At 32.8% G+C, this 13,195-nt stretch overlaps 2 protein-coding genes across 2 annotated transcripts; one reads left to right on the plus strand and one right to left on the minus strand.

Annotated features, from left to right (window-relative positions):
- The first annotated feature begins 3,368 nt into the window (after positions 1–3,368).
- Positions 3,369–4,421, plus strand: LOC131049332 (drimenol monooxygenase-like). Its single transcript, XM_057983381.2, has 2 exons — positions 3,369–4,216; positions 4,300–4,421. The coding sequence occupies exons 1-2, from the start codon at positions 3,758–3,760 to the stop codon at positions 4,399–4,401; spliced, it is 561 nt and encodes a 186-aa protein (XP_057839364.2). The 5' UTR covers positions 3,369–3,757; the 3' UTR covers positions 4,402–4,421.
- Positions 4,361–5,831, minus strand: LOC131049331 (cytochrome P450 76T24-like). Its single transcript, XM_057983379.2, has 2 exons — positions 4,892–5,831; positions 4,361–4,819 (listed from the first exon to the last, which is right to left on the minus strand). The coding sequence occupies exons 1-2, from the start codon at positions 5,291–5,293 to the stop codon at positions 4,361–4,363; spliced, it is 861 nt and encodes a 286-aa protein (XP_057839362.2). The 5' UTR covers positions 5,294–5,831.
- Positions 5,832–13,195: the final 7,364 nt, after the last annotated feature.

Here is a 13,195-nt window from a genome sequence, read left to right on the forward strand (position 1 = left end):
CTCTACATCAAGGTCTCATTCATAGGTTATATAATTTCCATTTGGCCTTAACCCCCTCTGGTGGGATCCCCACTATTAATATCGGGTCTACTTATGACCCCAACTTATATGTTGATCTCATTGTCACCCCTCCAATTATGGTGAAGTGTCACATTCATGTTCAAAAATGCCCACAAGAAAGAACCCTAGGTGTATGGCCAAATTTATAGCCATTGTCGCTTCTAAAAAGGACCATGATGTGCAAACCTAGACTTAAACGCACAAGAATGTGGAGATTGTTGAGGACTCAGGTTAAGATTCTATTTCCTCTGATGAATCAGATTCCTCTAAAACCATGGGCTTGAATTAGTTCCCTGCCACTAATGTTAATGTTGATAATAACTCTAGCCTTTGTCCCTCAAACTATATTCCCTCTGCAAATACCAAATCCCTGAGCTTGATTATGGTCCTCACTAAAATTGTGAAGGACCTGCATGATGATGTACAAAGGCAAGATGACTTGTTAAAGTGGTTATTTGGGTAGATGAATGTCGCTATCAAGAATTTATTTTTTTGTTTTAGTGTTATTTAAATTGCTAGAGAACTTATTTTATTAATTTTCTTAACTCAAATATTCACCACAATATTCAATACATGATTGGATCATATTCACCAACAATTTATAATTTTTTGTAGAAATCTAAACTAATTCACCAATAATATATCATAATTATTAGTTACTTTAGGGTTATAACAACAATCTTTAGTTGCCACCATTTATTTAAAATATAATCTAATGACCTTCATTGTATTCTATGAGGTAAAATTTACCTACAAGTTGTACATTTTCTCATGGGGTTTGAAATTACTTTTGAATTGTTGACCTCAATGAAAATCAATGGCCTAAAAGAAATTTTTGGCTCCATGAGTATTATAAGATGTTGGTACATTTTGTCTCACAAAATACAAAAAGGGCTATTAGATTATTTTAAGTTAATGGTAGAAACCAAATAAAGTAGAGTCTACCCCTTAAACTCATTAATGATTTCCACCTTTAGGCCTTTACTTTTTTAATAAAAGAATTTTTTAGATGAAAGGATTTGCAATAGTAATTAATTTATACTTATTATTTTCCAAGATACACCAATATTTTCCACCAAAAAAAAATGATATAAACAAATACGCCAACAAAATTAATATTTTTCTTTAAAAAAATGAAAGATTCGCTAATAAAAATTAATATTATTAGAAAAAAAATATTCGCCAAGATTTAATATGATTTTTTGAGAGGGGTTTTCTTAAATTTATCACTGAAAACCATTCTAATGGCTCAAAATAAACAACCAATACATTGTTCTACAAATAAATCAATAATCAAGTTGTTGTTACACACTCTACAAAAAATTTCATACGAAGAGTACATAGAAGACAAATCAGCAGTAATTTTTATGTTGCACAACTTCTCAGTAACATGGCACTTTACATTAAATCAAAGCAATCTTATTGTCAATATCAGTTCCATTCACCAAGAATCAAAATAACAAATGGAAAGGTACATATACATTTCATTATTCATCTCCATTACTACTTACATATGTTTAAATTTTTCAATTGCTTAGAAGTAGTGACTCTTGATCTTTCATAAGTGATTTTTATTGTGTTTTCTCTTAAGAATATTGATCTCATATTGATGCTCAAATGGACAATATCTCTAATTCATATGCAATTTTAAAAAGCTCTAGAGAACAAAGTTGACCTTCCTAAAAATATATTGAGGCTTGCATATCATCCCCTCCATTAAAATCTCATCATTTGGCTCAACCACAATAGTTGTACTACATATTCCGCTATGCACTCTCTCTCTCCTTTGATCTCTTACCAAATCAATTAGGGAATCTATCAATCAATTGTCCTACAAGTTGCTACCTTTGCATTTAGAATTGGCCTTTTCTCTATTCCAGACATGTGTATTCTTCTATCCACTAGCTCTCAGTTAAGAACCACTTGCCAAGGAGAATATGATACAATATAGAAGAAAAAGTTTCTAACTTTGGTCACTACAGTTAGAAACACTAACATCGACAGCTTATATCTAAACTAGAACTATTGGTTGCAAATAGATCAAATTCAGAAACGTTGTTCACAGAATGCCTTGTAGATGATGAAAGTCCAATAGACTCACATCTGCATATAAGGAAGAGGTAAAATAATTGCACAGACACATGAAGTCCACAATATTTAAAAAAAAAATCTTATTAGGTTTTTATTTCAAAAAGACAATGAAATCACATAAATTTTTATATAGGACAAATTTAATAGATTATATGCAAAAAAAAAAAAGTGAGATTATCTGTCTATTCCATCCACGACATTGAAATGAATAAGATACTCATGAGATTTCAACAACATTCATGGAGAGAACAATCTAAAGAGATCTTAAGCTACTTTGTCATATGCAGAAATTTTTAAAATATTCCAATAATATGAGGTGGAGAGAATAATCTAGATAGATCTTGCTAAAAATCTACATTGTCATATGCACAAAATTTTAAAATCTATCAATAATTTGAGTTGGATTCTACATGGTAATTTCAATTTCCAACAACTTGCAATTCACAAATAACAAAATGATTCTAATTTATTTTTAAAAAATCATGTTAATTTTTTTGTGCACTTTAAAAAATACTTTCCAATATATATAACAAAATTAAAATACTTCTAAGTTAATATAAGTGATTGAAAAATATAAAACAAAAAATTGAAAAACTAATATGTGAAAATGTAATATTACAGTGTTGGGAAAAAGTTCAAATTATTAGTTGGCTCCAAAAAAAGCAAATGGTGTAGTGTCACATAAGGCCAAATCATTAGTTGGCTCCAAAAAGAGTAAATGGTCCACTATCACAATGTCACACTATGCACTACTATTTAAAAAAAAATTGCAGAGAACAATTCAAGATGACATCATCCCAATAAGATTGTACACTACAATGAGCCATTAGAAATACAGATAAATGAAATTTGCAAATATTTTTAAAAATAGATATGCATAAAAACATAAGAAAAAAAGTCAATAGACTTTAATTCTGCATTCTTATTGATGCATGCTTAAAAAATTAATTGAATAAAGTGAATGCATTAGTATGTGTTTGCCAGGAGGAACTAATAAGATTATAAAATATTATTATTGTAGAATAATAAATAAAACAATTTGTATATTCAGAAATAAATTTGGTAAGTGATTCTCAATGCTGACCACAAACTAATAATCTTTGAAGATAGTTTCGAACCATTTCACGAAGGCCTAAAAAATGCGGAGCAAAATAGTTTCTGTAGAATTTCAGCCTTTGCAGTTTACATGGATGTTCCAACGCTTTCTTGGTCCTCTCTTCTCCTTATCGCTGCTTTATTTATTTTATTCTTCTTTCTATGGAGAAGGGAGAGCAAGACAAGGCATCTTCTTCCTCCTGGATCGCCTTCTTGGCCTATTGTGGGAAATCTCTTTCATTTGAGGAAAAGGCCTCACCAGTCTTTATATGCCCTCTCTCTCAAATACGGCCCATTGATGTCTCTCCACCTGGGCATAAAAACAACAATGGTTGTCTCCTCTCCTCCCATGGCCAAGGAGTTTCTCAAAACGCACGATCACATCTTCGTCAGGCGGATTGTGCTAGAAGCCTTCAAGTCTCACAAGTCCTCCCTAGTTTGGGGCCAATACGGAGCTCACTGGCGTCATCTCCGACACATTTAAACTGTTGAACTCTTCAGGCCCAAAAGAATGGAAGCTCTTCAACACTTGAGAAGAGATGAGATATTTCACACAATTCGACTAATTTATGAGGACAAGGGAAGAGTTGTGGATATTAGGCGGACGGTGTTCTGCACGTCTGTAAATTTGTTAGGCAAAATGATCTTCAGCACAAACGTCTTCGATCCCCACAATCCAAAGTCTGCATGGTTCAAAAATTCCATGTGCGAGATGACGAAGCTCAGTGGAACGCCCAATTTGGCAGACTTTTTTCCGTTTCTCCGGTTCCTCGACCCCCAGAGTGTTTCCTGGGAGATGGCCAAGCATTTGAAAGGTGTGTATGATTTTGTGGATTTGTTCATACAAAAAAGGTTCGCCTCTTCTAGCGAAATCCTTGAGCGGAATGACTCCAAGAAGGATTTTCTAGACGTCCTGCTTGATTTCAGAAGCGAAGACTTGACTCTCGTTGATATTCGAGCCCTGATAACAGTAAGTACTGAAATAACCCAAAAATACTGTCACAAATTTCTGATATTTTAGCCAGAATGTCTAATTGTGGTATCTTTTTACAGGATTTGTTTGTTGCTGGTATAGAAACGACCACTACAACAATTGAATGGGTTATGGCAGATTTCATTCGCAATCCACAGAAATTATACCGAGTCTGGCAATAATTGGATGAAGTAGTCGGCTGCAATAGAAGAGTAGAGGAATCTGATGTAGATCGTCTGCCATATCTCCGTGCAAAAATTCTGAAGGGCGCTTACAAATTGCAGGGTCCATCCCAATTGCCCACACGTTCACCATCACCTGGCTATCTTTGGGTATCAGATAACCCCCAATTACACAGGAACTCTCAGCTTTGTTGGGGAGCAACAGAGGAACAGTCGGGTGCAATTGGAATATCTCTTTCACGGCTGCCTGGAGATAAGGCAGATGCTCTAAATCAGATTCTTCCACTTTTCTGTTGCAACCAACTACTTCACCCAGTTCTTGTCGAACTCGGTTTAATTTCTGTGGATTGCGAATGAATTCTGCCATAACCCATTCAATTGTTGTAGTGATCGTTTCAGTACCAGCAACAAACAAATCCTGGAAAAAAATTCCACAATTAGACATTCTGGCTAAAATATCATAAATTTGTGAGATCCTTTCAGTACTTACTGAAATCAGGGCTCGAATATCAACAAGAGTGAAGTCGTCGCTTCTGAAATCAAGCAGAACGTCCAGAAAATCCTTCTTGGAGTCATTCCGCTCAAGGATTTCGCTAGCAGAGGCGAACCGTTTTTGTATGAAGAAATCCACAAAATCATACACAACATTCAAATGCTTGGCCATCTCCCGGGAGACATTCTGGGGGTCGAGGAACCGTAGAAGCGGAAAAAAGTCAGCCAAATTGGGCGTTCCAGCGAGCTGCGTCATCTCCCACATGGAATTTTTGAACCACGAAGACTCTGGATTGTGAGGATCGAAGATGTTTGTGCTGAAGATCATTTTGCCTAACAAATTTAGAGACGTGCAGAACACCGTCCGCCCAATATCCACAAATTTTTCCCTTGTCCTCATAAAGTAGTCGAATTGTGTGAAATATCTCTTCTCTTCTCAGGTGTTGCAGAGCTTCCATTCTTTTGGGGCTGAAAAGCTCAACAGTTGAAATGCGTCGGAGACGACGCCAGCGAACTCCGTATTCAGCCCAAATTAGGGAGGATTTGTGATGGGAAAGACACTTGATCATTTCTATTACCATCCGCCCGGCCAAGATGTGGTCGTACGTTTTGAGAACCTCCTTGGCCATGGCAGGAGAAGACACCACCACTGTTGTTTTCATTCCCAGACGGAGAGACATGAGTGGGCCGTATTGCAAAGAGAGGGCATAGAGAGACTAGTGAGGCCTTTTCCCCAGCTGAAAGAGGTTTCCCACGATAGGCCAAGCAGGAGGCCCAGGAGGAAGAGGAAGAGTTGTCCTACCCCTCCCCTTTCCCCATAGAAACAAGAATAATATCAGCGAACCAGTAGTAAGGAGAAGAGAGGACCAAGAAAATGACCAAGAAAATGTTAGGATATCCATACAAACTGAAAACTATGTTGCTCTACTAAGACAGCCTTTTTCAGCATCTAAGGTTGATGCTCCTTGAAAATATCTATAAAGATTAGTAGTTTGTCGATGAATGAGGATCACTTATTTTTTTCAAATATAGAAACTATTTTATTTATTATTCCTTTAGATAATTATATTTTATAATCTTATTAGTATGATGTAATTTTTTTAGTATTTGCTGAATTTTGTTATTCGCACTTTCATAGTATCACTTTAAACAATAGTATCTTATAATAGCGTCACTAATACATAACAATTGTATAATTTTATTGATCGACTATTTATTATTATTAGATGTTTTGTCCTATTTCTTTTGACTATGCAATGGTGATAAATGGAATCATTTGATTTTTAATAATAGTTTAAAAAATACATAAAATTATAAATGTCAAACATATACGAAAATTAAATGTGCGACTTTAATTCATCCATTTATATAATAAGATATCAATTTTTTTATATATATAAATTATATAATAAATATAATTATTATCAATTTTATATATGTCAACTTTATTTTTAAATTACCTAGTGAGGGGGACTAGGTAATGGTGGATATGTCAACTTTACTTTCGAGATTCCACGAACCTAATTTTGAAGGGTGGAGGAGCTTCCATTTTGATAAGTAATTTCAGTCCTAGTTTGAGAATACTTTTGACCCTCAATATTTAAGAATTTTGGTCTTAACAACCTCTGAGGTTGACCTTTAAATGTTGGCAATGACTTTTGGTATGGAGAGAAATTGTTTCTTGAAAATGCATCTATTTCTTTGCCAACATATGTTCCCTGTTAGAATGGATGAGCTAACTATCCGAATGGTAGAGAACATCACTTCTTGGTATATAATTGGCCATGCATTGAACATTTTCTTTAAAGTTTTTGGGAAGGTAGTTTGCCAACAAAGTTTGATTTGGAGTCAGGCCCAACATTGTTGTGCAAATTTGCATGTTAAAAGAAGATGATCTATTGATTCCTCTATTTTTCCAAACATAAGATATCTGAAGTGGTTTGTTATACCTAATTAAACTAATCGTTTGCAAGTCATAATATAATTGTTAATAGCTAGCTAGGCAAAAGAACTTTCTTAAGGTAATATTGCTTCATTACAACATAATTTATAACGCCAGCAATTTGTTGACTTTGAATTAGCTTTGTGAATTTTGGAGGCATATCCTAATTTCACACTATATTTGCATATTCTTGAAGGGGCCCATAATAGGATATCTAGTTCGTTGGATAAGAAGATTTTCCTTTAATTAAATAGTTGATATATGAGAGATTTATGACAATCTACTATGTTGAAATCCTTCAGACCTTTGAGCTAAGCTTTACGAAGGATTTATCAGGCTTTTGAAGATAGTCTTTGACCATAGAACCCCAATTTTTAAAAGTTCCAAGAGTCTTTTGAAAACATAGCCTTTTCACCATTGTGTATGATCGAATTCAATGAGGGGTAATTGTGTCTCTACAGGTTGAGCTATATGAAGTGCCACATTTTTTAACCCTTTTAGAGGTTGGTCATTGTGAATATTCTTTCTAGAGCAGGTGAGTCCATGTATCTAGCTTTTAACATTCAATCCCATTTGGATGATGACTTATCATACATATTCCAAGTCAATTTAGCTCCTAGAGCTAGATTTCTTGCCTCCAAATTGTTCATATTTGTGCCTCTAGATCTCTTATATCCTTACATAATTTTTCACATGAGATTAATGGGATTTTTCTTTTATTGTGACTCCCTAGACTATCTTTCCACAAAAAAATTTTAATGTTAGTTCAATGCTCTACTGAACTAATGAAGGAATTTCTAAAAATTACATAATATAATTGGGGATGACTGATAAGACTACTTTTATCATAGTCATTTTTCCTGCTAGTGTTATTCATCTTCCTTTCCAAGAGTTGATTCTATTTTGAATTTGGTTTATGATTTTATTCTAGAATTCTACTTTATTAGGGTTAGAAAGAAAGGAATACCTAAATCTTGGTTGGGAAGATGCCCTTGTTTGATGTCAAGGATTGATTCAATATGTGCAAAGATCATCAAAGTTGTGTTGAGTAAGATAATACTAGATTAATGCCAAATAATAATCCTTTAACACATGTTTGATAATTTTGGCTTCTAAAATTGAAGATTTTCCAAAGAGTAAGGTATCATTTGCAAAGAGAGAATGAGTCATGAAAATACTTGTTCTTGGAATTTGGATGCCTTGCCACTTTCACTAGTAATGATTTCCTAATATCAACCTATTTAAGGATTTAACCATTAAGATGAATAGGAATGAAGTTATCAGGTCTAAATTATCTAATTCTTGAAATGAACCAAAGAAGTTGTGTGGAGATCCATTCACCAGTACAAAATATTTGATCTGAGAGATGAAGAATTTAATCCATTTTCACTAGTTCTATACAAATCCTAGTTTGTGAAGGATTTTGATCAAAAATTCCCAATTGAGTCTGGCATATGCCTTCATCATATCCAGTTTAATGACCATTACTGGAATTTTTTATTCATTAATGGAGTGAATAGTTTCATGTGCTATTATAGCCCCTTCTGAAGTTTCTTTCCCTAGAACAAAGCTTCCTTGTTCTTCATAGACAATTTTAGGAAATTAGTTTTGATAGCCTCAATGCTACCGCATTTGAGAAAATTTTGTAAATGGTATTATACTGAAATTAGTTTGCACTTTGCAAATGAGGAAAGGATTTTTCTTATTTGGACTAAGGGAAAAAAAGGTGTTATTTATCTCTATGAGGATGTTGGCATTTCTTCTTGATTCTTCTAGTGCTAGCCATATGTTTCTTCTCATGAACTCCCAACCTTATTGAGAAAAGATTTTCATTAATCCATCAAATCTTGGGGCTTTGTCTGGTGACATGGAGAAGACCACCTATTTTATTTCTTCTAGTGTGAAAGGTTTAAGAAGATAGTTGTTTCTTCTCGGGAGACCAACAAAGAGATATGCTCTAAAAAAATTTCTATGGCCACATCTTGATCTTCACAATAGGATTGACTTTTTAGAATATTTGAAAGGAAATTGATTGCCACTTGACCACTTTATTGTTATTGAGGGATAAGCTCTCTTGAAGCTAATTGGAATGGAAAATTAAATTGGTTTGTTGTTTGATTTTGGTTGAGAGGTGAAAAAGTTTTGTATTTGTATCACCTCCTCTTAGCCATAGTTCTCTTGATTTTTTTTCTCAAGAAGATTTCTTCCATGGAAAGAACCTCCTCCAATTCTTTCTACAATGAAGATTGCATTGCATATGTGGAGTTGTTCATACCTGGTTTGATGATCTTGTTATTAATTTCATCCAATTTGGATTGAATATCTTTCTTTTGGAGGAAGATATTTTTTAAATGAGTCGTGTTCAATTTTCATTTATTTATTGTTTCATGAATGTTAACTTTTTTTGCAACTATTACATTCTAGAGCCTAAGATGTATGGGGCTTTTTATCAACCAAACAATAAGATGGGGCAGAAACTCTAGCTCCGTATACCACACTTATTGACATTTTAATGATGATTTGGCATGAATGGGTCATTTATTGAATTCCACTTGTATAGGGAAGTGATCTAAACCTAAAAGGGCTAAGATCTCTGGTTAAAAAGGAGCCATTTGGGCAAACACTTAGCTGATATGAAGAATCTATCTAATTTTTCTGCTATCTGATAAAAGTTACAACACTTGTTGGTCCAGGTGAAGAGACCATTTTGAGGAGGGTAGTCCAAAAGATCATTATCTGATACAAAATTCTAAATATCTTTCAAGATGTTAGGAAGGGGGATAATGCCACCTCGTTTCTCACTTGAGTTTAAAATTGCATTAAAGTCTCCCCTAAGAGAATGTTTTATTCTTTTAAGTGCCATGAGACTGCAAAGATGGTGTCCCATAGTATTATTGTGTTTATCATTGGAGAAGGAGCATAAACATCAAACAACTAGAAGGACATATCAAAAGAAGAGACTTTAGTTAGGATCTAATTTTGAGATGTCGCATTCAATTCTACTTGATACTATTTATTTTTCAATAAAATATCTAAACCCCTTGAGAAACCTTGAGCTAGGGATTGAAGGAATTTCCATTGCTTTCATAAATAGAAAACCTCTTTGACTTGTGTTAAGGATAACTTTGTTTCTTATAACAAGATGTCACTTTTCCTTAACATTTGTCCATGTCAAAATTAAAAATTAAAAATTAAAAAATACAAACATCCTCACAACATAAAACACTTTTATTTCAATATATAACTTTTATTTTTAAAAACGGGTGCCCATTTCTCTTTCAATGGTACAAAGCAAAACGGGCTTTGAATTTAAAAAACGGGTGCCCATTTGTTAAAATTAGGAGCGGGAAACAACCCTTAGCATTGTTTTTTGCTTCGGGATAGGCTTGGTCCCACCAAGCCTATGCTTGGCCCTCCAAAAAATGACTAAGGTAAAACAACATCAGATTTCTACCTTGGCCTAATTTTTTGAGGGCCTTTCTGATTGAATTTTTTTACGAAACGAAAACCCATTAGAGTTTCCAGCGTCCTGATTTCAGAAATGTAAATTTCTTAGTGATAAGATTATTTTTACTATTTTTGTATTATTTATTAATCAAAAGTGGAACCTAAACCTAAAATACCAAGGTTCACTAAACCTTTAATAACTTTTTTTTTTTAGGATTTTAAAAAAATAAATTATATGACATCAATCTACATACAATTCTTTTGAATATTTAAAAAAAACAAAATTGAAAAATATGAAATTTTCATCAAATTATGGTGGTCGTACACCCGATGTTTTGAAAATATACTTTATTGTCAGTTAAAAATTAATTAAAAAAAATATATTCAATAAAAAAATAAGAAAAAATATTCTCATCAATATTTGGTGTCTTAGGTATCGTTTCCCAGAAGGATTTGCAAAAATTCATTTATTTGCATCAAAAAAGTGTGGTCGTACACGTGTGGTATGGTCCTGAAACAGGCATTTTGAAAAAGTGGTTTTTAAACATGCCTGCTAAAAAGTGATTTCTGCCATGTGGGTATTAAAATAAATTACATATTTGAAAAGTAGACTCCGAGCACTACATTTTCTATTACTGAAGTTTTTTGAGATTCAATCTCTAAGTGCATCAAATTTTGACATCAATCGACAGAAAATTTGAAAAACAGAGAAAACACTTCACTTTTTGCCCAAAAGTGGGACTCAACATCTTCCAGCCACCCTTAAAGCACAACTGATTTGATCTTGAAATGTGTGAAAAAAATGAATACGAATGGATGAAAGTTATAATTTTAGCATCTTCTTGGCTTGGTTCTATATTTCGTATGTTCTACGATATTTGTTGAAATTGTGCTTGTGTTGTAGTTTCACCTTGTTCTCAAAACATTGTTTGTCAACGATCATGAATTGGTCCCACAATGTTTTGGCATTTGAATGTGATGCGTAGATAGGCTTGTCCATTATAGCTGGTAGTTGTGTGATGTCACCAATTAGTATTATGGACACTCCACCGAAACATAGATGTTGACTGTGGGGAAATGCCTCACGAAATCTACTATCTATGTTTAGTAGTAGTGTTGGCCCTATCAATCTCATCTGATCAATGAGGATGTATCTTATGTGCTTCAATTCTTCTTGGAATGTTGTCAATGCTTTTCCTTGCAACATCATCCTAATCTGAAACTTAATTGAACTCTACACATTAATTGAATCATAACTTGAATTGAACCCTAATCCTAACTCTAATTAAATGATAACCGAAATTAAATTATAACTCTAATGCTAGCCCTAACTTCACCCTTATAATAATTAAACCCTAACACTATTGTAACCATAACCTTAACTCTAATTAAATGCTAACACATATCATAATTAAACTCTAATCCTAATACTAATGAAACCCTAACCCTAACTCTAAGTGAACATGTACCCTGATTTAACCCTAGCCATAAACATAATTAAATACTATATAAACTTGAAACCTAATCAGATGACTAAAATAAGTGTCAAATTTTAGACAAACATGTATAATTTAAATAAATAGGCAAAATGCAAAAAAAAAAATAGAAAGATCTTAAGCCCTAATTTCAACTTTTATATATTTTGAATAATCATTCAAATAACCCATTGATCATAAACCCTCTCTAATGAATATAGATTCATCTAATTAAGACAACAAAGTTTCCAAGTGACAAGTAAACACAAGAAATATGTTACTTATCAACATTAACACCAAAATCAATATGTTTGCAATCATCAATTTATCATACGTACAAGTAGATCATTGAAGTTACAAGGTGGGAACTGATCGTATTTGAAATAGTGAGAGATGTAGTAGTATAAAAAAGGAGAGACACACACAAATATTTCACACTTTGTTTAGAAATAGATTTATGTAAAAATAAAGACAACAATAGATTTTTATTGAAAATTATGTATCTTACATTAACAAACTATCCTATTTTAACTCATTAGCCCACAACTAAGATACTCTTGAACTTGTAAATGAAATGTTTTCAACCTGAAATAAGATTCCTAAATAATAGGTATGACATTTTAGATTGGATTATTATACTCTAAAAAATTTGTCATATCAATCATACAACACATACTAATGAAACTCTCGTTTCTCCCACTCTAAAATGATTAGGATTGAAAAAAAATATCAGTCTTTTATAAGTTCCAAGTGACTAACTAACTATTGTAAGCTCTATTACTACTATTCCACTTCATCAATGCATTTGTAAGGACAAGTTTGTCATTGCAACACATTTTGTTTTAGTAAAAATTAAATAAATATTCACAATGCAAATATGCCAAGTTTCAATAGACGAACACAAAATATTTGCATATAACATTCATTATTTTATCAAATTAAAATTGACTTTTGTAACTAAACTTTTCCTATTTTGTAAACTTGCAGCAAAAATGTTTCATTGCATTAGCAATGGCTTGAAACTATAGGATAATCTAATTTTGAAATCTTTCACCATTCTTAAGTTGAAAAGGTTTATGTATATTCATATTCAAGTATAAAAGTATTATTTAAATAATATTTCCTTAAACTTTTCATTTTTTGAATTTGTCTTTGTCCTAACTAGGTGTTGTCTAGCTATTAAAGCTAGAGTCATACATGATCTAATATATAAAACTTCTATATCTTTATGGTGACAGAGCATACAAAATCTAGTATATAAAACTTATATATCTCTAAGGAGGATGAGCATACTAAATCCAGTTGATGGAAAAATGATTGCAAATTTTATTAATGTGACGATTAGTGCTTAACTAGAAATATCTTATTTGGAAAATCCAACTATTTATTTGCTTTCTTTATTGTTAAGGTCTACATGCACCATTTATTTTCATCCTAG

Source organism: Cryptomeria japonica, chromosome 6, assembly GCF_030272615.1.
Source record: "Cryptomeria japonica chromosome 6, Sugi_1.0, whole genome shotgun sequence".
In the NCBI taxonomy this organism is placed as follows: Eukaryota; Viridiplantae; Streptophyta; class Pinopsida; order Cupressales; family Cupressaceae; genus Cryptomeria; species Cryptomeria japonica.